At 37.3% G+C, this 27803-nt stretch overlaps 1 protein-coding gene and 1 pseudogene across 1 annotated transcript; one reads left to right on the forward strand and one right to left on the reverse strand.

Annotated features, from left to right (window-relative positions):
* FDX1 (ferredoxin 1) lies at nt 1-27803 on the forward strand. Its single transcript, XM_063095494.1, has 4 exons — nt 1-422; nt 5155-5279; nt 19794-19923; nt 24763-27803. The coding sequence occupies exons 1-4, from the start codon at nt 214-216 to the stop codon at nt 24875-24877; spliced, it is 579 nt and encodes a 192-aa protein (XP_062951564.1). The 5' UTR covers nt 1-213; the 3' UTR covers nt 24878-27803.
* Nucleotides 11265-12090, reverse strand: LOC134374936 (acidic leucine-rich nuclear phosphoprotein 32 family member B-like; annotated as a pseudogene).

Raw genomic sequence — 27803 nt, forward strand, 5'->3', positions numbered from 1 at the left:
GGCCTGGTCGCTGGAGGATTTATAGGTCATCCGGGAAACCCGCGGAGTCCTCTGCGCGCCGCCGGGAGCAGGGCCTGTCTGGACAGCGGCCTCTCGCCCTCGCCCCGGCCCTGGGGGAAAGCGCCGGCGCAGCGGCCCTCCCGCACTCGCGGAACCTCCCGCGGCCGCTGTCGCGCGGCCTGCGTCGCATCTGGTAGTTACTCGACCGCGGCCATGGCGGCCGCGGGGGGCGCCCGGCTCCTGCGCGCCGCCTCCGTGGCCCTGGCCGGCCCGGCCTGCCGGTGGCTGCTCCTCGCCGGACCCCGTGCGGGAGCCGGTGGCCTGCGGGGGAGCCGGGGGCCGGGCAGGACCCCCGAGCCGGGCCTGGGCGGCGGCGCGGGGACGAGCCGGCCTCTGAGCGTGTCGGCGCGGGCGTGCAGCAGGTGAGGCGCGGGCCGGGCGCTGGCGGGCGGGCGGCTGGGTTTCCCGGCAGCAGTGACCGCGCTCGCTAGGCCTCTCCCGGGCTCTGCCTCCTGGGCCCGCACCCCGGAGCGCACACCTCCTGCACAACCTTCTCCCGGACGCGCTTTGCGGCTGCGTCTTGCCGCTCGGTGGAGTCGCTGCTTCCTTTCTGTCACACGCGAAGTTTCCTTCCTCCCTGAACCACCCACACCTGGCGGGAAACCACACCTGGCAGGATCCCCGAGTTCCCTTTGCCAGCGCCTCAGTGCCCTCGGGAAAGCCGGGGCCTTGCTGCCGCGGGTTTGGCTGTATCTAACTTATGCTGTGCCTGGAAGCTGCATTGACCTTCACGAGGTGTTCCGTATTGATATCCCGGCCTGACGCTCCTGCCAGCCGTTTCTTTCCGGGCCTTTCTCCTGCTGTGGTAGGACGTTCTGTACTCAGTTTTTTCAGGGGACTGTCCATGTAGAGTGTCCACTCTATGCCCTATGCTGCCCAATGCTGTCTTCTAGATGGTAAAGGATTAATAAAAGCCTCTGCATTCGAGTGGTAGAGCAGGGGTTTTAACTGGACTTTGGCACGCATTGTCTAACTTCTTTAACTTCCTCAATCCGTATTGACCTCAGTTTCCTCATTTGTCAGTGGAAGATAACAGTAGTATAGACCTAATAGGGTTATTTGAAGAATAAATGAATAACACAGGTGATACAGGTGGTCTTGCGTCTGGCAAATAGTGAGGGCTCAATAGATGCCACCTGTTAAGTTCATAGTGTTAAGCTTTTGTATTAAATGTTGACAGATGTGAAAATTTTTCCCCAAATGTGGTGAAGTTTTATATTCCAGGGCATATTGGTTTTTGAAAGACACGGTCCCCTTAGATACACTAGAGATGAAATTTACTCATAATTTCAGAGTATAGCAACGTAGTGGAGATTTATAACATGTAGATCTCTGAATGGCTCTTCTGACCCCATGGTATAGTGTAGCAGGAAACAAGAATTGGACAGAGAGTGTGTTGGATTTGTATGCTGTTTCTTCTTCAGAAGGTCCCTGAGAACAAGGTCTAGGGCTTATTCATTTTTTCTACCTTAATTCTGTTATGTAGTGGATGCTCAGTACATTTTTGTTGCACGTACTATGGGTGAAGTCATGGAGAAAGCAAGCAGGATTTGTCCCTATTTTTCTGCCTTTGACCTCCACCTGTGTGGGTGCCTTGCTTTCTACAATGGATATACATTCTTAGAAAATTGTGTATAAATCGGGACATGCATTGAACGTGTTTGTTTAGCTAATATTTAAGGGAACAAGAATGCTTTTGTAAATGGGAATTATTTCCTCCAGGTTTATTGTTTGGATATAGATATGTCAAGTTGTCTTAAAAGGGAGCACTTCTGTTTCCTCATAATCTTGCTTTCCCACTTACTGGTACAGTTCCTAATGATGGCATTGTACTTCTTATCATAGACTTTGGAGTTGCAACTAGATTTTCCAGCTGCTGTTTTCTGAGACCTGTGCTGTCCAAAATGTGTTGCTATCGAAGTTTAAGATAAAGTTAAAATGAAAGATTCAGTCTCCTAGTTACACTAGCCACATTTCAAGTACCATACTATACTTAGTAGTCATAGTGGCTAGTAACTGCTGTATTGAACATGGCAGGTATAGAACATTCCTGTTAATGCAGGAAGTTTGATTGGACAGAGCAGTTCCAGAAGCTGTAGTTCTGACTTTGAAGTTTAGCATTTAGATAAACTATCAGTAATTGAGAGTTTAAAAAAATAAATAAATAAAATAAATAAATAAATAAATAAATAAATAAATAAATAAATAAAAAATAAAAAACCCTGACACAGTAGTTTATATTTTGCAGTGATTTAGGCTGCAGAGGGCTTTCACTTAAATTATTTCACCTGATTCTTAAGACAATTCTATGAGGGAGGGGAAAGTAACAAGTGGGAATAAAATTTTCATATGAAGTATCTGGCAAAACTAGGACTAGAACTCAAGTAGTTTCTGTGTATTTGTCTTTTGAGCACTGTAATAGTTGATAATTCTTTAGTCTATACTTTAGTAAGTATATGAAAGCATTAGGGAAGCTATGGGAGTAGGGAGCCCTCGACTGGGCCCTTTTCTTGGACCCAGTGCCCCAGGTTACACTACATAGTGAGAGGGTGGGTGTCAGCAGCTGTAACTTCCTTCCCTGTTAGAAGCCTGCTAAGAACTGCATCATAGCAACCCTTGGCAGCTTTGTGAAAATGTCTGCTGTGGTGGAGAAGAATAAATGGTAAAGGATGGTAAAGGTAAATGATAAGGTGAGTAAAGGATAAGAAGTGAAGAAAATACTTGTTTGTAGTGATGGCTGTTTGATTGGTGATGATAGAAGATTTAGAAGGTTCATGTTTATTTTCCAGTGCATGAAGTCTTATCCTTCTTGGGAACAGCTAAAAGCTTTTGCTAGTTCTTAGAATTGGGGGGAAAAATCTACAAAAACCGCCAACACCAATTGTTAGTAGTGAATGGATAAAGTTACTTAGTTAAAGTACATGTGTTTAACGCTTTAAAGGAACAAAGTATTTCCACAGACTTCCTGTTTTAAGTCTCAATTCTTTAAATTAAGTTCTTTAAATTAAATTCTTTAATTCAAGCTTGCTGAAGTCACTGTTATCACCGTTTTAGCCATAAGTAAGTAAGTTAGTGGTTTCCCATGGTCGTCTAACAAATGTATGTTAGAACCAGAACTAGAATCTACAGGTTCTGACTCTTAGGTTCCATACTCTTTCAACTGCAGAATTACCTTTCCTCATTTCTGCTTCCTCTCCTGTCCTTTAATAAAGCTAAGTAATACTCTTACTCGGCAGTTTTTTATAGGGCTGTACACCTTTAGTACAGAGCAGCAGGTCAGGCTTCTTAGCAGCAAAAGGGCTCCTGCTTTAAATAAAAGTAAATCAGGGTTTGAGTTCTACTATATATTAGGTATTTTGCATACCTTGTCAAACTATAAGGTAAATGTTATCCTGATTTTACAGAAAGGGAGGCTGATGTAAAACAGATTTCAAATTCCTTTGCCACTTAGCTCTAGAGTGCTCCAGAAGGACAGCAATCATAAAGCCTCTGGGATTCAGTAGTACGTATAAATGGTGGAATTCTTCCTATTATATTTCCCATAGTTTTAGACGCCAGGCATTTGTCAATGACGGATCTCTAGACTTGTCTACTAGGCTTAGACCCATATTTTAATCAGGCTTCTGGAGATTTTTATCAGGTTTTTCCATTATTACATTAAGCAGGTCTAAACTTGAAGTTATTTCCATCTTCTCCAAAGCTCCTTCTCCTCCTCTCTTAACCCCAGGGTACACTATGCCATCTAATTGCCCAACCTGCAGGTCTCTGTTATTTCTTCTTTCTTTCTATTCGCCTTGTATAGATGATCACCAGAACCTTTGATTGTACCTCCTGAATCTCTTATGTCAGTGTCTTCCACATCTTTGTTTGTGTTCTTTTGATAACCTCCATAGTGGTCTTCCTCCCTCCTGGGTATCTTCATTCTCAGCCATTGTGCCTTGAAAAAAATGGCAGTTGTCTAGTTGCAAATCATGAGTAATGTTTACTTGTTATTAAAGCATTTTTTGCTATGAAAAGAAGTTGGAGAACACAGGCCCTTTTGAGGAGCATTCACACACACACATTTTTGCTAACTTTTAATTAATAGAATCCTCTTTTTCACTGTTATAATATCAGGGAGGGTGTTATCCAGTGTGTGTGTGTGGGGGGGGCTTTGGTTACTTCATTTGTGAAATGAAATAATTGGCCTTGGTAATTTCCATGATATTTATAGCTCTGAAATGATTTAATTTGGGGTTTTACTTAGTTTTCATTGGACTATTACTATCACATAGTGAAAATTAGAACTAGTTACTTTAAGTTTTGAAGTACATCTTTTCAATTATGAGATAAAAATTAAAATGACCAATGGTGGAAGATAAGGATCTAATTGCTAGTATAATTTCTTTTCCCAAATTTTGTTGTGATATTTGTGAGAAGGGGAAGAAATTTAAGTCAGCTAACTGCTAGATAATATAATACCTTACAATAAGTATGTAAGGAGGTATTTATTTTTCTTTTCACAAATTCAAACAAATAAAAGCCTTTGATTTTTGAGTACACAATGTGGACTGAAATGGGATGTTCATATACTCAGAAAACTATCAAACTGCTGCCTCTCAGCAACGGTAGCCCATCAGGCATCTGCATAGCAATCACCCTGGTCATAGCAGAATGATTTGCTTTTTTAAAGCTCACCCTACCCTGGTCTGATCATTTATGATCACGTTCATAGAGGCATTGTTTTTCAGAGAGCTGTGTGAGAGCAAAACAGACTTCATGAGTGATGATTGCCAAATGTTTTTACATAACTGACTACTGGGGAGGAACATACTGCAGACCACCAGGTAGCCTTGGGCAGGTAGTAGTTGCCATTTCTTTTAAGGTGATAGAGCTTGTCCCCTGGTTGGTGGGTAGATAGATAAGCCTTTGATTTGCAGTGTCTTCTTGCCGAATAAACTTTGGAAAGAAAAGAAAATACCGTAAAAGCATAGACTCACAACCCCACAAGTACGCACGTGTGCTATGTCTTTGACCTTACAGATTCTTACAACAATTATTTTAAATTATGTTGTGAACTTACTAAAACTACTAAAGGACTTCTTCCTTTTCCAGCTCAGAAGATAAAATAACAGTCCACTTCATAAACCGCGATGGTGAAACATTAACAGCCACAGGAAAAATTGGTGACTCTCTGCTAGATGTTGTGGTCGAAAATAATCTAGACATTGATGGTTTTGGTGAGTATGGAACATTTCTTAAAATTCATAAGTGAAACTATTGAATGTTTCAACTTTTTTTGGAACAATTTTAACTGATAGCTTGCTATGTAAAATATTTAGGATGTGTTAGTGTTATATTCTCCTCTATAAAAAATGATAGAATGACACTGTTTTTCTGTTCTTTATACTTTTAAATAGTTATGTGGCCAGAAATCTACTGTGGTCTCATTACCTTGCTGTTTACCTGTGTGGTACAAAGTTGAGGGTAGTTAGTGGAGTTAGACGATACAGGTTAGAGATTATAAATGTGATATCTCAATAAAAAGTCTTAACTTAATCTTTAATTCGGCTTAGGTTCCTAGGAAGGGCAATTTATCGTAGAAAGTATTTTATTTAGAAAGTTTTCATTTCTAGACTTCCAACCATATTCTTTAACCACATGTATAAAGCCTGTGTTCCGGCAACTACCATCTTACACTTCCTCGGTCATAGCCTGTATATTACCTGTCAGTTTTGCTCAAGCACTGTCTCTGTCTAGAATGGTACTTCTCAAAGAGGGTTCCCGTGACCATTAGCACCAGCATCATTGGGGAAATGCAGATTCTCAAGGTCCACTCCAGACTTACTGAGTCAGAAGGTCTGGGATAGGGCCCAGCAATGTGTGTTTTGACAAACTGTCTAGTGTGACTTTTTTTGTCTGTGTGATTCTGATGCATGTTTAAGTTTGAGAACCCTGGTCTAGAATAAGGTCCAAGGAGCATATCTGACTATGCTTCTATCAAGGCACAGTTCACATTGCACTTTTTTTTTTTTTTTTTCTTTTTCGTGACCGGCACTCAGCCAGTGAGTGTACCGGCCATTCCTATATAGGATCCGAACCTGCGGCCGCTGGGAGCGTCGCCGCGCTCCCAGCGCAGCACCCTCCCGAGTGCGCCACAGGCTCGGCCCCGACACATTGCACTTTTAAGAACGCTTTCTAGATCAGAATTTCTCCTTCCTCCGTTTTTCCATGATATGTTAAATCTGCCTCTCTATGCTAACACTTGTCGTAGTTTTCCTTTTTAGAGGGTATACCCCTCTTCCTTATTAGATTGAGTTCTTGAAAGACTGTTAATCACTTAGTCAACCTCGTAGAGTAGTTTTTGTCCAGGTTGGCACTCAGTAATATTTGCCGAATTTCTAAATCTAATTGTTTCCAGTCTCAGGATAATTATAACAACTACCATTTGGTTGTATACTGTATTCCAGCATATGTTATCTAAAGTGGATTTTTTTTTTTAACACTCCATTTCATAGATGAAGAAACTAAGGCTCAGAGAAATTAATTTTCCCTGGGTCATAATGCAGCAAATGAGAGAGTTAAGCCCAAACCTAAGTCTCTGCTTTTTCCTGTATGCTGTGTTCCTTAAGAACTGTCTTTTGTGTGTGTGAACTCCCGTTAGAGAAACTGGGTGATGAAATAGTTGATATAGTACTGATTTCAAAGTGTTTTATGTTCTAGTGCAGTTATTTTTGGGATTTTCAGAACTGCTCTACAGAACTTATAAATGTGTAGACATCTGTGTTTCATTCTAGATGGTAGAGGGAGAGAGAGTAATTTTGCAGGTATATTTTTAAAAAGCTCCGTATGATTCAGATCCATACCAGGATTGAGAACAACTAACTTAGTGAGAAAACTCATCTATAATTTGTATATAATATATGTATTTTAAAAGTTCATGGAAAGATTCATATTACCTTTTAATTCTCTTTCCAAGAACTTGTTGAAGTACCCTCATATAATTGATCTCCCTCATATGAGTTCATATTCAGCTATACTTTTAATTAAGCTTAGTTTTACTGAATTATTCTTTTACAAATGAAGGGTAGTTCATAGCACAGTAATTGAGAGTAGACTCTGGAATCAATCAGATTATGGTTCATAAACCAACATTGTCGTTTATTAGCCATGAGACCTGGAGCCTGTAGCAAGCTACTTTAGCTTCTTTATGCCTCAGTTTCCTATTCTGTAAAGTAGGGTGACAATAGTTCTAACTTCATAGAGTTGTTAAGGAGAAGTGAAGTACTTAGCACAGTACCTACCTTGGAAAGAACTGTAGGATTTGTGGCATTTTAACTTGGTCTACTCTTATTCTCCCTTTCCCCTGCAAGATCTGTAGCAGCCTCGAGAATCAGCAGCCTTGTAACTACAGTAACTGTGATAACCAGCAGCCTTGCAGCTTCTGGAAGGGCAGACTGGGTCTGAGTTCCTTAAAAAGTTCCATCCCCAGAACATTGTCACTATTTGACTTGTCTTGTAGCTTCCTGGAAAAGCTCCGTTTCAGGGAGTTGATGTTTGACCTGCCTCAGAGATTGCTCTGTGGGAACATCTCTAACCCCAGGGAGTTTGTCTAAAATTCTCAGCTGTAATTGTTTAACATTTTAGCTTTCTGAGCCTGTGTTACCAGTTGAGCAAACAAGAGTCTAGACAAAAATTTAAAAGGGAGATGTAGGGAATGAGATGTCCATAGTGAGCTTTAAAATACACTGGGGATCTAAAAGGTCATGTACACGTGTAGGACTGTGCACATGTCCAGGGAAGAGTTCAGAGGCCCCCAGTCTCTCATCTGGCTGACTTTGAGGTCCTGTACAAGCAGGAAGTGAAGGCTGACAGAAAAACATGTAAACTGCTTTAGTGTGCCCATTCACACAACAAGGCCTTTGGCAAAGGATGAAAGACCTGCTCATGCAGAATATTTAAGAAGATCTCTGCCTGGTCATTTAGCTGAGCTCTAAGCTGAGTCGAGACTTCCATAGCTGCCCACAATGAAGAATACAGACTTTAGAGAATTTGTCCGGGAGAGTCACTAGAGAAACAAATAGCAGCAACAACGAAAAAGCCAGTAACGGCAGCAGACCTGGGGGAGGGGATAGTGAGACTGATTTCCAGAGTTGCCACATTATGTTATTTAAAATGTCCACAGTGCAATATTTGCTCAAAAAAAAATTTGAGGCACACAAACAGGAAAGTATGGTCCTTACTCAGGAAAAAAGCAGTCAATAGAAACTGTCCTTGACGAGGCCTAGATATTGGACTTACTAGACAAAGATGTTAAATCAACTATTACAAAAGTTCAAAGAACTGAGGGAAACTATGTGGAGATGTTCTTTGGCATTTCCCAGATCTGTACATCTGTAAGTGTGGAGGCCATTAGTACTGTCTGTGAGCATATATAAAAGAGATAGTGAACATTGTTCCTGCCCTTTAGAAGGCTGGTCTTTTGTGCTCTGTCTGCAAAGGCTCATGTGGAGGCTGTAATCCAGCAAACCTATTTCTGTAAATTTCGTGGTAGATTGAATATCACTTAGGAAAAGTCATGTATACGAGATTATTTACTGCAGAGATATTTGTAATAGTAAAAGATTTGAAACAACCAGATGCCCATCAATAGAGAACCAGTATATAGTGATACAGTGGGATATCTATCATATGGCTGTGTAAACAAAAAAAAAAAAAGAAAGAAAGAAAAAAGAAAAAAAAATCTGGATGGAGTTTTTTTTAAAAAAAGAATGTCAGTGGTTACCTGTTGGTAGGGGAGAGGGAGGAGGTAGATTTTCATTATAAAGCTTTTTATACTTTTTGATTTTTAAATAATGTAAACGGGTTACCTACTTTAAAAATGTATTTAAGAAAAAATATAGAGGAGACAACCTAAATGTCTAACAATAGGAATTAAGTCTATGGCAGCATTTCTAAATTAAAGAATAGTATGCATCTTATGAATAATGTACACAGTGTGTCTGTATTAACATAGGTAGATGCTTGTAAGTGAAAAACACACAATGTATTTAGTTGCTTTCAGGTTTTTGAAATACACGGAAAAAATAGTAAGAGAGGTATCCAAATATTTAATGTTGGTTTTCTCTTCTTGATCTAATTGTGGGTTTTTCATCTTCATTCCACTTTTCTGTATATTTTTCCTGTTATGACTTACTACTTTAGTACCTGTAACTTTAAGTTACTGATCTTCCCTCTGCCTCACTTTTATATCTATTACATGAGTTTAATAATAGTACTCACCTCATAGGGCTTTTGTAAGAATTAAATGAATTAATTGTATGTGTTCATAATAGTATCTGACACATAGAAAATGGTTTGCATTACTGTATTTTATTATATAAAAATAATACAGATATATAATGAGATACTACTTTATACCCATTAGGATAGCTAGTACCGAAAAAAAAAAAAAAAGAAAATAGCAAGTGTTGGCAAGGATGAGGAGAAATTGGGACCCTCATGCATTGCTGGTGGGAATGTAAAATGATGCAGCCACTGTGGAAAACAGTTTGGTGGTTCCTCGAAAAGTTAAACATAGTATTACTGTGTGATTCAGCAATCCCACTCCTTGGTATATACTCAAAAGAATTGAAAATAAGGACTCAGATACTTGTATGCCAGTGATCATAGCAGCATTATTTCCAATAGCCTAAAGGTAGAGCAACTCAAGTGTCCCATCTATAGATGAATGGGTAAACACAATGTGGTATATGCATACAATGGAATGTTATTCAGCCATAAAACGGAATGAAATTCTGACACGTGCAGCACGGATGAACCGTGAATACATTATGCTAAGTGAAATAAACCAGAAACAAAAAGACAAGTACTATATGATTCCACCTTCATGAGGTACCTAGAACAGGCAAATTCATAGAGGTAGAAAGTAGAATAGACATTATTAGCAACTAGAGAGAAGGAGGAATGAGGAGTTATTGTTTAATGGGTACAGTTTCTCTTTAGTATGGTGAAAAGTTTCTAGAAATAGATAGTGGTGATATTTATATACCACATTGTGAATGTACCTAATGCCACTGAATTGTACACTTAAAAGTGGTTGGAATGGTAGATTTCATGTTACATATATTTTATTACAATTAAAAAATTGGATTGAAGAATTACAAATCTTATAAACATAGAAGAAAACATTTTTATCTTATTAAAAATCCAATAAAGAAAAATTTGAAAATTTAAAAAGCACATGAAATAAAAATCCAAAATTTTGGATTTTTTTTTTTTACTCCCTATAACCACTAATAACGTTTCTATGCTTTGTTAAAAACACATACATTATGGTTACATTTTATGCACATATGAATTATGTAAAATAAAGGCAATATAAAAATATTAAAGTTTTACATACAGACTTGTGAAATTGAATCTGTCAGCGTTTTTAAAATGTCAAGAGATTTGCTTAATTTTAAAGCTGACAGTTTTGGAGAATTGTAAACCATATCTGTGCTAATGCCATATGGTGGAGCCACTTTTAGCTGATAGAAATATATCCTGGTCTTTGATAGAAGTGGGTGAACCATGCTGTTGGTGGCATTGGAACTTGTGACTATTATGGTGTTGAAATATCTTAATATCTTGTAATAGTGTTCACTAAACTTTCATTTAATGATGGTGTAGTGGTGAAATACACCCCCAAATCAATAACTTTGAAATGGAAGTTAAGCATGATTTAACACTATAAATGTTAAACTACCCTGACATTCTGTGCTGTTAATTAAAGAGTAGATACTCTATAGGCAAAATAAGACTCAGAAAATGATTTTAAAAAGGCATTCAAGTAGGAATTCCACACCCCCAAGTTAAGATTTTATTTACAAAGCTTTTTTTTGTTGTACAGAAAGTAAAAATGCTGTGACAGTCTTGGTGAAACTGGTAGCCACACATGGTTGACTCACCGATCACAAATATCCATGCTACAGCAAGGGTCTTACACAAAAACCTAACAATGCGTACAGTTTTGTTGAAGTCCCCAAGCTTGGTGGCGGATTACCAAGAGGGACTAAATGGAGGAAGGCAGAATGTCACAAAAACTATTCTTTGGCTCTTTGGGTGGGTGGGTGTCCTGGTTTGTTATCGCAGCTACAGTTTTTTTAAAAAAAATAGCTACTCGTTCCGTGAGCAGTCCAACCAGTCCTGAACAGTTCTGTTTTTGCAGGTCATTTGGGGTCTTAACCATCTTCTCCTTCATCGTCTGTTTCTCTCTTCCTCCTCTCACCTTTCCGGCTTTCCTCCCCCTCTTCATCCGCCTCCTCTTCATCTTCATCAACTTCCGGGTCATGTCCGAATTCTTCTTCCTCCCCACTGACTTCCTCTTCTTCCTCCCTACCGCCCGCCCCAGCATCTGAGTCAGGGCTTCCCGTCCCTTGTCCCTTGGCCACAGCCATCCAGTTAGGTCAGCTGGGGCGGGAGCCTGAAGCCACGGCCTCCTAGTCATTCAGGTTCGTAACCTCAGGTTAAATAGACCCGGGCTTTTCAGACAGTCCGACTTTTTCAAGGGTTCCAAGGTGCTGATATCTTTCAGTTTATTATTTCCACTTAAGTTTAGATGTGTGAGATCTAGAAGTGTTTCTGATAACATGTCCGGACATTCAAAGATTCACAGAGATCAAGTTTTTTCAATTTAGGTAGCTTGGGGAGAGTTGAAACATATTCAGCTATTAAGCCCTCAGTTTTAACATCGTTTGATTTGCGGTTTTCTAAAACCAGTTCTTGAACCGCGGAGGGGGTTGGCAGTGGCGGGAAGCCGCGCTTCCTGGGGGGAGATGGAAGAGAAGATTCTTCTTGGCCCGCCGCACGCGCACGCAGCCAAGGCGCCCTGCAGCGGGGATAGCAGGCCGTGGGCAGCACCAGGCGGTGCCGAGCACATGCCGGGGCAGAGGCCCGCACTCGAGGAGGAGTATCTTTAAGGTCACAAAAATCACTTGGGCAAAGATGATGGGAAGCAGTACAGCTGACGTAGCTGTGACGTGCCCTTCTGCAGTGGCTGGTGTTCATGTCCGCAGAAAGTGCATTTGCATCCCTGTCCCTATCCCTCTTTGCCTTATTTGTATGAGAAATTAGTCTCAACTTGAGTTTTGAATTATGTGACGATTTCAGGACTAGCATACCTTAGTTTTTTTTTTTTAAGATTGGTTTTAAATGCTTGCCTCCCATTTAACATACCATGAGAGAATGTCCGTCACTAAATATTATTTTGTAAGCATCATTTGAAATGGCTGCATACTCTTGCATTATATGGATATGCTATGATTAATCCATCCTGTTCTCTGGACATGTAGGTGACTTCCAATTTTCAAGTATTAGAAATAATGTTGAGGAGGATATCCTCAGCAATGCTCTTTTCTGGGTATGTTCTATAATTTTGTTTTGGTAAATTCCTAGGGATGGAATTACCTAGTAAAGTTTACTTGTTTTACAAATTGCGTGCTCAGATTATTTGCCTGCTTTCCTTATGGGGTGATGTTTCTTTTTTTTGGTTAGCAAAAACTCTTTACATGTATTTGACAAAAAAAAATCATAAAAACAAAAATGAATTTCCATTTAAACATTTATTTAAATGTCTTTCTACCTCTATTTTGCATGAAGCTATATTTTCTCAAAAAAATGTAAAATATTTTATTTGTATAATTTTCATGACCTGATTTCCATTAGTTTCCTATAAACTAAAACATAAGAATTGGGATACTTGCAAGTATCTTTTTAAGTTTTTAAAAATATTTGTTTCCTCATCATTTGTGACTTATATATTGCAGCACAGTGTTTTTCAGACTGCAAGTGTCAACTACTGCTGGTTTATGAAATCCGTTTAGTAGCTCCCTGCTAGCCTTTAAAGAAGTCAAAAAGAACAGAACATATAAAAAGACACCAACTTTTGCCAGAGTATTATTTCATATTTCATGAAATATTTGTTTAGCTATTTTACCAAGTATGTGTGTACCAGGTCATGATGTAAAATGGAATTCACTCTGTCAGTCAAAAAAAAATTTTTTTTTTGAAAGCCATTGGTAAGAATGGAGTCTTCCTGCCTGGGTGTGTTTCCCAGACGTATTGCTTTACCAGCTTTGTGAACTTGAATTAGGTACCTAACATCAAATCTCATCTTCTCATACGTACAGTGTGGGTAATATTAATATCTACTTCATAAAGTTGCTGTAAAGATCAAATGAGTTCATCCAAGCAAATGCCAAATAAATATCAGCTATTATTGTTAACATAGATATTAATAGAGATCATCGTTAATTATAGCAAATTAAAATACATTTTTTAAAAAAATTAAAACATTCCATAATCTCATCACAGATAAGCACGAAAATAATCTTTTCCTAATACCCCAGATATATAGAAAATTTAGTGCGAATATAATCTTTAATAGTTAGGAATTCTGCTGGTGTTATAGAAATTCACATAGTCGTCAGACATAGAAGAAAAACTTTAAAGATCAAGGATCCTAACAAGACCAGAAATCTGGGTATGTAAATATAAACTTGAGATAAGCTAAACTAGGTTCACAAAAAATAGAGTTAAACCTAAACCTCTTTCTAGAATAAAGATGAAAGACATGAAATTAACTCTGGAATGTTATCTTTATAAAGAGGTTGCTATAACATTATGAGAGCAGTTATTTCATTAATTTCTGAAACTGATTTACAAGAGACCCTCGAAATATTGCCTTGTTGTTAAGTCATCCCACAGATGAACACCGTCCTCCACATGTGGCTGACCAAGTAAATCATCTCTTTATAAGTTTCTTTCAAGGTGGTCTCATTCATTCTGTAACCTTAAATCTTTTCTAAATGCTGATAGACTCTTAAGTTTACATCATTTGCTTGGACCTCTCCTCAGATCCCTGGACATACAGATCCAACTTCCTACTTTACGTCTCTCATCTTGGAAATCTCACAGGTACTTTGAACTCAGCGTATTTAAGACAGCTTTGGATCCACAATCCTCCCCCCCCCGAACCCCCCAAACCTGTTCTTCCCTTTTCTGTTTGGTAATGAGCACCACCTAGTGGCCCAAGACTGGAACTGGAGAGCATCTTGTATTCTTCCCTCTGCCCCACCCCCTACATCCAGTCCAGCAACTCCTGTCAGTTGTGCCTCAGAGATAGGTCTCCAGTGTGTCCTGTTTGCTCCATCCTTACACTTACTATATGGGGATGACCAGTCACTTTTGCCCCGAACTGTGCTAGCCCACTTCTGCTCTTGACACAAGTCAGACATGTCAGTCCCCAAGACTGTGAATGACTTCTCGCTGCATTTAGGATAAAATCCTTATTCCTTATAGGTAGGAAGAATAAGTTATAGTGTTCTAGGCTGACTAGAGCTGGTATATACAAATAGAAAAGAGGATCCTGACTGTAATCATGACAAAGAAAAATAAGTGTTCAGGGGATGGATATGCTGTCTACCCTAGGTAAATCACTGTACGGTATATGAATGTACTGAAACAACACACTGTACCCCACAAATATATAAAGTTAAATTTTAAAAGAATAGGAAAAATCCGTATTTCTTACTCCAGCCTAAAGGACTGCATTATCAGGCCCCATCTGCCGTTCTTCTTCTCCCCGCTTTCTCATGGTTCTTTCTTTCACTTTGGCCTCACTGGCCTTTTTACAAGATTTTGAACTCACCCAGAATTATTGCCTTTGAGACTTTGTACACACCTTACCCTCTCCCTGGGACACTTCCCTCCCTCCCTTCCCAAAACTCATGTTTGCTGCTTTTCATCCGTCAAGTCTCAGTTTATATGATACTTCCTTAGCAAGGCTTTGCCCAGCCGCAGAATGCAGAGGAGGGTTTTTCTCCTGTTATCCTGCATCCGTTATCCTCCATCACAGTGTCTTGTTTCTTTCATAGCGTTCATCACAGTAATTATATATTTCTTCATTTAGTTGCATATCCCCCGAAATACACTGTAATTAAGGATAAAATTGTTCTCATTTTATTCCTCATTGTAAACGATGTAAAGTAATGAGTGAATAAGTGAGTAAAAAGAGACACCTGTGAATTTTGGGAGCAAAGCAAATTTATAAACATCCTTATCGCCAACTTTTATTTTTTTTCTTTTCTTTACATGGATTTATTTTAAAACAAATGAAGTAGTACATATAATCAAGACTTTGAGAAGACAGCCTCAATAAAGAATGTTTTATAACTATGAGGAATTTCCTACAAGAATAGTAAAGAAGGAACATAATGAGATGTTATTTCTGAACATAAATTGGAAGACACATTATAAGACACTTTTGTGAGACTTTTTGTTTGTTTAAAATTCTGTATTTCACACTGTGTGATTTTGTTCACTTTTTAAATAAAATTTTTTATTGTGACATAGTTGATTGTACATATCTGTGGGTAGGGTACAGAGTTGAAAATCAATATCTGTGTGCAGTATTTGATGCTCAAATCCAGATTAGTATATTCAACCATATACACTGTAATAGTTTTTCATGGCTTTTTACCAATTCCTCCCTTACCTCTTTCCCACTGCTGGTAACCTCAGTTCTGTTCTCTTTTTTTGAAAGTTCAGCGTATTATTGTGATTGTTGTATATTTCTTTCTTAATATAGATCTTTTGGAATGTAGAGGTATTTAAAAAAGTTTTTAGAGCATATTGTATTTTGTCACTAGGGGGCAGTTATACATCTGTGATTAAATTTAACTAGTTTATTAGCTCAGACTTTGTTTTTTTCCTTCTGTATTACACATTTCCTGCCTATGTCTGTTTTGCGGGAACTTATTCAAATAGGTGTTTCTGATAAATCTATATATAGTTTTATATAAATCTGTATTTGTTCCTGTCATTGACTCCCTATTGGTGTATTTCTTTTAACAAAGCTATTTTTTATGTATTTATTTTATAGTCATATCTTTTTTCTCATATTTTATGTAAAGCTGGTTTTATTTTTCCCAATTATAAAAATTGACCCTATTCTTTTTTAATGTTAAATTTATTTTTTAAATTTTTAAAACTAAAAAAAATTTTTTATTGATTATACATATTCATGGAGCAAGAGCTGACTGTTAACACCTGTGCCCAAGTTGTGGCAAGTAAATCAGTGCTATCAGCATGCCCACCACCTCAAATTGCAAACATTCCCCATGTCCCTCTTATCTTTTCTGGCGTCTGGCAGCTACGGGGATTGGAATCTTGACCTTGATGTTAGAAGGCCGAGCTCTAACCAGCTGTGCTAACCAGCTTCTATTGTATGTTTCTACATAATTTCTTTCTTTTTTTTTTTTTTTTTGTTTAGTGGCTGGCAACAAGGATCAGACCTTGGTGTTATCAGTACTACACTCTAACCAACTGAACTAACTGGCCAGCCTTTTAATACATAGAGGAATGTATGCAGCTATCCTCTAGATTTTGGGGAAAGGGGTTAGGTTAGGTGAAGGGGTGGGAAATCTGTCTTGTCAGCATCATAATAGATATACCAAATGATCTTAATATAAGATGTAAATAAACGAAACTATTTTTTTCCTGTTGGCAAGCACTCAAATTACATGAAAGGAAAGGAGTAATAGCCTGCAGGTATCTAACTTTCTTTGGGAGTTAATTTCACAAGAATTTCTCAGGATTTGCTCAAACGCTTAGTATCATTATTCTTGTTTAAAAAAAAAAACCTCAAATCAAGACTCAGTCCAGGAGAAGTTTTATTAATTAGCAACCTTGAAGTTAGTAACTATGTCTTACTATTCTTAGCATAATTTTTAAATTATGCTAATGTGCAGATTAACAGTGTTAAGATTCTTACTCTAGCAAAATCAGAAGTATTGTGAAAAACCAAAATTATTGTCAGGAATCCCATAATTTCAAGCTGGTAGGCTGTGTGAATTATAAATTTTACATTTGTTGCCTCAGGTAAAGTGGTGTTACTTTAGCTGGTAAACAGATACCTGCCACCCCTTGTCAGTATCATGGGAACCGTTCTGTTTACAGACATCTGTCTGTCTGATTTTCTTGACTATGGTGTTAGTATTTTAAACTGCAGTTATAATTTAAAATTGTCTTTAAAGTCCATATCAGTTTTATCCATGCCTTGAGTGCTAATGCTAAAAATGCATCTAAAAATGAATTATTCAGAACAGAAGTTAGATGTGACAAAATGCTATGAAGAAAGCCAGAAACCTGTGATGATACGTATTACTGTTAATTTAGGAGAGAGAAGTCTGAATTGTTAGTGAGAATGCCAGCAAAATAAAAGCATCCCTAGAGTTGTATATACTTCTAAGTTCATGAAAACTGTTGTGTTAGCAAGCAAGCGTGATCAGTAAAATGCTTGCACTGGGCACTGATACGAGTGTAGCTGTAACGTGTCCCTAGGTCGAATTATCATCTGTGAGATGTTTTTTTAAACTAGAAAATTGCTAGGAATATGTTCAAAGGATTGTTTTACTTACGTTTTAAGGACAAAAGGAAACTGGGTTTTATGATTTTTGTCCCACCGCATCTCCAGAGGAATTTGCTGTTTTAGTTTGGAGTTTGTCTGGATTGGGTATTGATGAGATAAAAATAGAAATGAAAATGAGTAGATACTTATTGAATACTAGTGAACAAATGCACCAGGAACTATAATTTGTGTTGTGAAGTCATGAAATATTAGAGCCAGCAGGACCTTGGTGATCATCTACCTCAGTACCTTGGCAGGACACAAAAAACAGGGGTGTGGTTGGTCCATCTAGAGCCCAGACTCCTGACTCCAGGGTTGCACCACACTGATTCTCCTTTCACTGCAGTGGTTTTCAAACTTTATTGTTTTTTTTTTAAAGCAGAGGACGCTCCCTCTCCGCTTTAAGTGAAATATACCCATTTACCTTTTTGTGTGAAATCTTTCAAATGTATACAAAAAGTAGAAAAATAAGCTACTTGTCCGAATAACAAATTGATGTGTATGTTTGTGTACGGTATATATACTTATATGTATTTAATATTTAAGTAGGGTGACTTAGATTATTCTGTGGCAGAGACTAGTTGTCTTCAGCATTGGAAAACTTAGCTGAAGTTGTGACTCATCTCTAACTAGTAGTGTGACCTTAGTCCATTTCTTTAATTTCTTGGGTTTAATTCATCTTATGTTTAAAAAGAAAGTTGAATTACTCTAAGATTTCTTATAACTTCCAAATAATTATATGGATAATTCTAACACTTATTTGGTGCTTACTATCTACTGGTCATGGTTGTAAGTACATATATTTACATATATCAAGTACACACATGTAATTCGTGCAACTACTGTGTAAGGTTGGTACAGTTACTATTGAGGAAACTGAGGCATGGAGGGAAAGGTAGGCCAGTGTGACATAGTAAAAAGTGGAGCTGTGGTTGAAGCCAGGCGGTCTGGCTCCAGAGACCATGTTTCTAACTCTGGTGCCTTCACTGTATGGTCTCTTCCGTAATCCCATTACTGCTTTTTACTGGATTTAATAAAATGAAAATTTAAGGAAGACTCTTCTTTCTTAATTTTTTAAAGATTGTAGAATATGAATAACAAATGCTTAAATTAGGAGAGAACAACCCTTGTTAAAATGATCCACTTAGAGGAAAATTAAGGTTACCAATTATTAAGTCATTCCATTACATATTTTATATCGAGTTTGTTGACCAGAAGAGAATCTAAGTCAAACTGGAGTTACTCCTAGGACCCTACAATCTTTAAAGTTCTGCAGTGGCTTTTGAAAATTTATCATTAAAAACCAAACCAAAATAACTGTTTTTAAAGTCGAATTTAACCAGAATGTGATTCTGCAGGATTCTGTGTTGTCAGACCCTCCTCTGGAAAGCCAATTTGTTCTGGGTACCATACTTTACGAAAAGCCCAACGAGACCGAGGAAAGGGAGTTGGAACTGTGTTATGTAAGAAAAATTTGAAGGACATGGGGATGCTCAGCCTAGAGAGGGACGAACAGTCTCAAATCCATGACACGCTATTGTTTCAAAGAAGGATTTGAATACGTGGGATACAGTTGGACCAGTAGGTGGAAGTTACAGAGTGGCAAACTTTAGCTCACTGGAAACCAGCCAGATGCAAGATTGTGTAGGTTTCTTTGGAGATTTTTAAGCAAGAGAGGAGGGAAAGGGAGGTTGAACGGCAAATTTTGTCCTGGTTTGGTTGGATCCCTTTTCACAGTGCCTGGCACATAATAGACACTCAATAACTGCTAAATTAATAACTTCAAAGATGGAACAGAAGCAATATTCTTATTATTTAAACCATGTGACTCTGAAAATGACTTACTTATTCTGTCCTGATTACAAGAGGAGGGTGAGAGAGAAGAATATTTAGCTTTATTTAGGTGTAGGTTTCTTTGCTTTCTGATTCGTCTCGTGCACCACAAACCTTCATAAATTGTGCTGCACCCTCTAGGAAAAGGTAAATAACTTGCACAGCTATTAGATGAATTAATATAAATTTATAAATGCACACATTTTATATGTATGCATATTTCAGCTTATTAACTTGTAAGCTCTTTCATATTAGGACTGTATATTTTCATGTTTCCCTTCACAGCATGTAGCCCTGAATGTTTTTGAAATGTTTTCAAACTAATTTTCATTATTATTCAGAAATAAAGTCCTTTCATTTATGTATTCTAATGGTGATCCTAAAGTTTAGAAATGCTTAATTTTAATGAAATAGGTTGAATTGTGTTCAGTGTAGAGGAGGGTATGTTCAATGTTTGCTGCTTTTGTAGGTGCATGTGAGGGAACTTTGGCTTGCTCTACTTGTCATCTTATCTTTGAAGATCATGTATTTGAGAAGTTAGAAGCAATCACTGATGAGGAGAATGACATGCTTGATCTGGCGTTTGGACTAACAGACAGGTAAGATTTTAGGACAGCTTAATTTGTACGAGGCTGGGAAGGTAGAAGTTTTATTTACTTAATGTTTACTTAAGACCACACTCAATGTAATAATGTTCTTCCAGCATAGACAACAGTCACACGTTTTGAATAATATCATATAGTGGCATTTCTCTTTGTCTTCACTCTTCTACAACTTAGCCCTTGTGAAACTTTCCTTTTTACAAAAGTAAAAAAAAGTGATTGGAAGTATTGGACGTGTAAGTTCTAGATCTTAAAAAAGTCTTCAGTCTGTTTTTACTCCAGGAATTAATATTTGTCACAGTTGGACAGGATGGGATTAAAATTGGTGCTTTTTATGGTATTCCTGAAGGACAGATTTGGTAATTGAACAAATTATAGTGGAAAGGTTTTCCTATTTGAGAGATCAGAATTTTTAAAGAAACTGTATAATACTCATTATGTTAAAATGAATAGTTCTATTTGAGTGTACATTAAATTAATAAGAGCTTATTTGTGTTATTAATAGGTAGAGTTATTAGGAGTAGTAAGATTTACAGTAGCAAGTGACATCAAGTGATACCTTATATTTTTAATAATTTGGTCTTGGGTAGAGTTAAGAAAGATAGCTACTTGATTTACTGTTTCAAGGGGTTAGATAAGGACTTACTACTTAATTAAGGTTGACTTTGTTTAACTATAATTTGGTGAGCCTGATCAGAAGTAATTTTTTTTAAAGTTATAAGTAATAGAAATAATAGCTTTATTAATTTCATGTGTATTATGTGATTATAATTTTGTTAGACATAACATAAACCATCTCACTTAATCCTCACAAAAATTTTAAGGTCATTGGTATTTATTTAGAGATGAATCATTTCACTCCTTTTCTAGTTCATTTCACTCTGGTGGAGGTGAGACCAATACCCTGAGAAGAGAAATTGGGACAGTAGTATCTCGTTAGACACCAAAGCAAAGTAAACTGTGGCTGGTATCTACCTGTACCCGCTCACGTGTGCAGTGCTACATTCTCTATCAACGCCTCCTTTTTTTTCTGAAGGATAACACAGAATACATTTGATGACTATATTAATTTGGTTCTGAAAATTGTCTCTTAATGAGGTTAAAAGGGCAAGCAGTTCGCTATGATTTATTCAGATAAAATTTGTAGGTACATGTAATAGATTATTTTCTTTTTCTTTTCACTTAGAATATTAAGTGAAAAGGGAGTGCTATAGTTAGAAGAGATACAGAATATAAAAAGATACGAAAGCCCTGTTATCCGTTTAAACTAGCCAAGAACACTGGTAATGAAATTCCCCAGTTTTAGAACTAGGTAATGGAGAGCAAGGAAAAGCTTTTATAGTGTTTTATAGCTGGTGTTCTTAAGTACACAGAATTTTGGTTAGAGATACTTTGTGAGGAAAGAGTATGATGTGTTTCACAGGTGATGTTTACAAACCACTTTGACATATTTGGAATGGAAAGAATTTTGTTCAAAATCAAAGCCAGTAACCACATGTAAACTCTTATTTTCAGGGTTCCATACAGTTCCAAAACAAAGAAATAGGGAAATTCAGCCATTTAGTTCATACACTTATTTTAAAGTTGTACTAGCTATGTAAATGTCTTTAATTTTTAACTCAAAACATTTTAATGTTTTTTTGGGGGGTGTACTTACTAATGATACAGTGTCATACAGCCCTTTTCATACTGGGTGCCTGTCTCCTTTTTCCCATTAGAGCAGGGGCCGTGTCTTATTTCATTTATTGTATCTCCAGTGCCTGACTCATAAGAGGGTGTCCCCGACTATTTGTGGAATTAGTAGTTGATCAGAAAGGAGATCAGGAATTATCTATGAATCTACATTTGATGATTGTCATTGCTCTCTGCCACCAGTTTCTGTTAATCTACACAGAGGCCTCCAATTCCTTATCTGTAAGATGAGGGTAATAATAGCACCTACTCATAGGTTGCTGTGTGGAGTTAATGACTATGGGTGAAGCTCTTAGAACAATGCCTGGTGGAGAAAGCATTCATTAAACGGTAGTTGTTAGCATTATGACTATAATCATATCAACTTACATGTTTGCTACTTACTGTAATGCCTTAGCACTTAACAAGTATTATTTCTAACCTTCAAGTTTAGGCAGTATTACCATTTTATAGCTGAGAAAACAAGATTTAGTTATCACAGATTTGCTCAAGTCCTCACAGCTATGGGGTGACAGAGCACTGATTTGAATCCAGTTATGCTGGGCCCCAAAGCCCTTGGTCATTTACTATTTCAAGCTGTTTCTCTAAATTGAAAACCAAACCTTAGGAGTAAATTAAATGCTACACCTAGTATAATTTCATTGTCAAGGACATAACGGCGAGAGTGACTGGAGAGAACAGCTCCCAGGTTTGGACAAATGTCAGAATTTTATGAAACTGGTAGTATGAAATAGGGAAGACTTGCTGTCTGCTGTTCCTCTAAAGGTGTAAGACACTGTCTGTATTGGGTAGATCATAGAGCCAGAGGCCTCTAAAGAGGTAGAGGAAGTAGGGGAGTGAGAAAACAGCCACAGAGTGCTGCTGCCTTATCTTTTAGAGCTAGCGAGAGCTCCCAGTGCTGCCTCTCTCTCTGTTCCCACAACATACTTCTTCTCTGTCACTACACTTTCTGTATTCTGCCCTGTTCAATTGATAACTGTTTCCATCTGTTTCCCTTTCTAGCTTAACAGCTCCTTGAAGGCTAGCATTATCTTCCTTATCTTTATATGAGCACCAAGAGTAACCAACTATCTCTCCAGGGCTCACCACAGTCCTAATGAATTTGTCCAAATTGGCTTGACACATTTTCTCTCTTACAGACAGGTTAATGCATAATTGAGTATTGTTGAGGCTGTTTCTAATTCTACAAATAAGCACTATTGATAGAAGAGGATTTTTTTCTGTCAGTAATCAGTATTTCCCATGGTTAAGCATGTTCCCTTACTCCACAGCTTCCCTGTGGTTCCTCATTGCTCACCACATTAAAACATAAACTCTCTAATTACTTTTCAGAGCTGTCTGTGGCCCTGGTCCACTTTCTAGCCCATTACTCACCCTGTCCTGTGTTAGTTATGCTGTGCTGCCACCAAGCCACGACATCTATCTTGCTTCATACCTGCCTTGAACTTCCTTGCATTCCATTGCTTTTGCCTCAGATGCTTTTTTCCTTTATCTCTTACTAAATGTTAAATCCTGCCAGTTCTTCAAAACCCATTCTAGACACCGTCTCTCCTGGCCAGAAGTAAGTGCTTTCTTCTCAGACCTCTCAGAGCCATTTGGCTTTCTCTCTCTGTCACAAGCTCACATGTTTATCATGTGCAAATGTGTCTCATCTCCTCGATTTGATTGAAAGTTCACTCCATAATGCTGACTTTAGCAACTACTCCTCGCAACAGTCCAGTGAGGAACTCTCTTACCCATCTTGAGGATTAGGTTAGGCAACTAAAATTCAGTGAGGTTAAGAAAGTTGCCTGTGAACATGCTGTAATAAGAGCTGGATCCTGGACCCCTGGTCTGTTTGGCTCTAACCTCTATGCTGTCTCCATACGGCAACCCCAGTGCCCAGCACATAAGAGATGTTCAATAAGAAAGCATTGAGTTTAGTTGCTCCTCTTTGTATATTCACTGACATTTAGTACTGTGCCTTTAGGTGCTCAATCAATGCTTGATGAATACATTAATGAAACCAAGACCTGCATATCACATTTCATCAAATCGAAGACAGTTTGATTGTATGATTAACATTTATTTTTGTGCCACTAAGAAAATAGTACTGTTAATTAAAATATGATACAATGTTATTTTATCACTTAACATATTTTGTGTATATTAAAAGAATTATGTACTTACCTAGATATAGATTTGTATTATCTATCACTGTTAAAAATGGAAAATATAAATTGGTAGTAATTCTGCAAAGGACAAAGGAGGGAAAAGGAATTATAGTCATTTTTCCAATGACGAATATTTACTAATATCAAATTTATCCCCTGCTGTGTTTCTGAATTCTTCTTAATTTTTGTTTTGCAATCTTTTTGGACTTATTTGAAAGGTGATTAAATTTAACACGTGTTATTAACATACTTCCCATAACTCAGATGAAGAGACACTTGGGTGAATATTGTAGCCAAAATTTGCAGTTGTTACATGACTGTCACCTCCCAATGTAGCAGTGATTGTAGGATGCAATTGATGTTAAGATGGGTCTTGATTTCATAGATGTTAAAAATGTGGGGAAAAAATATGCTTTTATAATTAATGACTTAAATCTATTTATTTATTCCAAATCTCTTGTTCTAAAGGCTTTTAAAAATGTAGGTTTCTTCTATAGTCTGTGTGGCTTTAATTTTCTGGGAATTGATTAATCATTTTCTTGGCCTTGCTAATAACCTCAGTTCTCTTCCTCACCATTGTGCCTTCTGATGATCTTACTGCTTGTCAGCTCTTTCACCAAAAAGTGGTAGTTCTGGTGAAACAACTAGTAGATGATAGAAACTAAAGGCCAAAATGAAGCTTTGGTACGTGAGGGTTACTGTTCTTCATATTTACCTTCTGCTACCTCTAGTTGATAGGGTTGCTTGTATCTGTTTTGACCTAATGGAGATGTTAAAGGTTAATAAATTCCTTCACTGCTTTGGGTAATAAAATATAAAAATATCCTAAACAACTCCATTGCCTTGTGAATAATATGTACTTTTTTTTTCTTATATAGTGGATTTATTTAAAACAATGTAATCATGTTTTAATCCAACTGGAAACAATATCAATTAATTATGAATAATATATACTTAATACTAAACGATACCTCACCTCTTTTTTGTGCAGATCACGGTTGGGCTGCCAAATCTGTTTGAAAAAATCTATGGACAATATGACTGTTCGAGTGCCTGAGTCAGTGGCCGATGCCAGACAATCCATCGATATGAGCAAGAACTCCTAAGCTAGAATAAATAGGAATATTTTCAAAAGTTTACCTATTTTTATAATTATTATTTCATAATATAATTAAATGAGAACATGGGTGAATGAATTTATTATTATGACTAGCTTTACTATTGTAGTTCATTTTGTAGAACTATTAAATTTTGTAGTTCTGAAAGTATGCAATTTTTATTTTGGTTAGTTATAAAAATGTCAATCAAATATTAGAAAATAGTTAATATGATAAAATCTTACATATTTTACCTTATGTTTCTTTAGCAACTTTAGCAAAATGTTTTCACATAATCTTATGTCTGTTTACCTAGAAGGTAGGTTAACAACAACAACAAAAGGTATTATTATCCTTGTTTGTAGAGAGGACAGAGAGCTAAATTGGCTTATCTAGGGCCAGACAACTAATTAGAAAGTGCACCAGAACTTGCGTCTTGTCACTACAAGTCATATGTTCTGACTGAAAAAAAATCTCAGACTGAAACTGAAGAAATTATGAATATCTTATTTTTAGCAGAAATTACATGGGAGTAAGTATGGGCAGAAATATTGGTGAACTGCTTGATTTCAAAGAAGTTAGCGTTATAAAAAAAATTTCAAAATTTTGATTCAGTGAGAAGTGTAAGTCTGAACACTGGCAGAAAAGTTTGATCTCTTCTGACCAAAGTAGAGGAATAAAGTAAAATTAGATGTCTTTTTTCATTTCTGTTCTAAGCAGAATGGTCTCTCTTTGTAATCTTTCTAAAGTAATGCAGATTTATAGATCTCTGCCTGTAACAGAATGGAAATCTTATGAATTAGGCTTCTCTGTCCTAAACCAGAGAAGGGAATGAGCAGGCTGCTGTACTGCACAGCCCCAGGGGCGCCGTCCTCTCACGCAAGGACGGAGCTTCAGGGTGAGACGTCCCAAAGAAGGAATGTTCTCAGCACCACCCGTTACCTGCTTTGTGTGGAAGACGTTTGTATCCTTATCTTTACTATCAATGAATTCATGAAACATAATAAAGAGGTGCACAGTATGTGCTTTAGAAATATAAAATATCAACTAATTTGGACTAATGGTGAAGAGCAGAACAAATTAGTTTTAAAAAAAAAAGAATTATGACAAGTGAGTTAGCTTTCAAGTACATCACTGCAGTTTGATAATTTGTATAAATATTCCTCAAGTTCATACAGCATTATGTTATGCCTGCTGGAGGATGCCAAAGTGAACAAGTCAAGGAGTGCCCTCAGGGAGCTCACCTTTTATTAGGAAAAGATAAAACATGTATGCACAAATATTTTCCCTGAACTGACCAATTGCCAAATAGAATTTTAAACTAATTAATATGTAAAAAGTGATTAGGAAGAACTTGAGGTGTCTAGTGTTCAGTTGACTCTTAATAACTCTAGAATGCTTTTTATGTGGAGAGTGCTATACTTTTTTTTTTTTTTTAATAATCTCAGTTGGTTTTATTACAATTCTAGAATTGGGCAACATATCTTTCCATAAAATAGAGTAAATGTTCCCGCATGCTATGCTTTTAAAGTACTTGGTAGCAATTTATTCTCTGAATTAGCTTCAGTATTCTTGTATTCTTGCGTAGATTATCTAAACTCTTTCTAGAGCTACTTTAATGATATCCAGCCAGACGGTCTAAAATTTAGTCTAAATTGTCTCAGATTTCAAATTAGAAAAGTTCAAATTAATGATGTTTAATTGTATTATGTAAATAAAATCTTCTAAACTTATCAAATGGAGGATAGTCTATAATTGATTTGTATAAAGGTTATTTTCCAGTTTGAAAAAAACAATCCTTTCATATTTTGTGCATGTACATTCTAGGTAACCATACTGCTTTATCTATTACTGCAAAACAGATTATCTGAAAACTTAGTGGCTTAAAACAACAGTAATCTTTTGTTATCTCAGACAGTTTCTGTGGGTCAGAAATTTAGAGAGTGCAGAGCAGGGACAGTTTGTCTCTGATCCACAATGTCTGGGGACTCAGCTGGAAGATTCGAAAGTCAGGTGCTGGAAACATCTGCAGGCTTATCCTTCATATGACTGGCTGCTGATGCTGTTGTCACCTGGGGGTCTGTTAGGGATTCTTGGCAGCAACCCTCACACATGGCCTCACCATGTGGACTGGGCTTCCTCACAACATGGTAGCTGGGTTCTAAGGCCAAGCACCCTGAGAAGAGAGTGCACGCACCAGGCAGAAGTTGTGTCCTCTCTGTGACCTAGTTGGGGAAGCCACACAGTATCACTTCCACCATTCTTTTCATTAGAAGTGAGGCACTAAGTCTGGCCATCATTTGAAGGGAAAGAGGATGTCAAAGAATTTGTAGGCGTGTTTTAAAGCCATCACAGTAACTGCTGTTTTCAGGTTAACTTACCAGCACTTATTTCCTATGAAAAGTGGCCTTTTTACTAAGTGTTCTAAACTTTTTTAAGAGGAGCTAGGTTTTCCACTTGTATTATGTTTTAAAAGATTCTTGTGTCTTGTTATGATTGTTCATTTGTCTTATAACTCCAAACATTTCTCTTTTTGACTTGATTTAAATGAAAGGGAAAAATGGTGGGCTCCCTTTCAATGCTGTGTAATTTTGGTTTACCTTTCTTAATCATTTTGACATCAAGAAAGGCATCTTCCTTTGCTATACTACTTTATGTAATTGCTGGTTATATGCTAATACTTAATATTGTATTTCGTTTTCACAGGTAAAACCAACCTATAATTACATAGGTAATTCAGAACCACTGAATTAGTTTTTTAAGTGAACAATTCTAAGAGTTTCTAAAATCTTTTATCTAACTTTCACTGTGAAATATTGTCTAATTTTTCTGTCTTAAAAGGCAGCTTTAAAGAGGAATTGGTAAAAGGATAGGAAAATCAACTACATTGTATAATGATAAATTAAAAAATAAAATGTGTACTCTTAAAAAAAGA

Source organism: Cynocephalus volans, chromosome 4 (assembly GCF_027409185.1).
Source record: "Cynocephalus volans isolate mCynVol1 chromosome 4, mCynVol1.pri, whole genome shotgun sequence".
In the NCBI taxonomy this organism is placed as follows: domain Eukaryota; kingdom Metazoa; phylum Chordata; class Mammalia; order Dermoptera; family Cynocephalidae; genus Cynocephalus; species Cynocephalus volans.

Excerpts from the sequence above, each read along its gene's own strand:
- FDX1 (XM_063095494.1), top strand. The coding sequence starts at position 214 with ATGGCGGCCGCGGGGGGCGCCCGGCTCCTGCGCGCCGCCTCCGTGGCC. Across the intron at positions 423-5,154 it reads TCGGCGCGGGCGTGCAGCAG|CTCAGAAGATAAAATAACAG; the intron begins GTGAGGCGCGGG and ends TTCCTTTTCCAG. Across the intron at positions 5,280-19,793 it reads TCTAGACATTGATGGTTTTG|GTGCATGTGAGGGAACTTTG; the intron begins GTGAGTATGGAA and ends CTGCTTTTGTAG.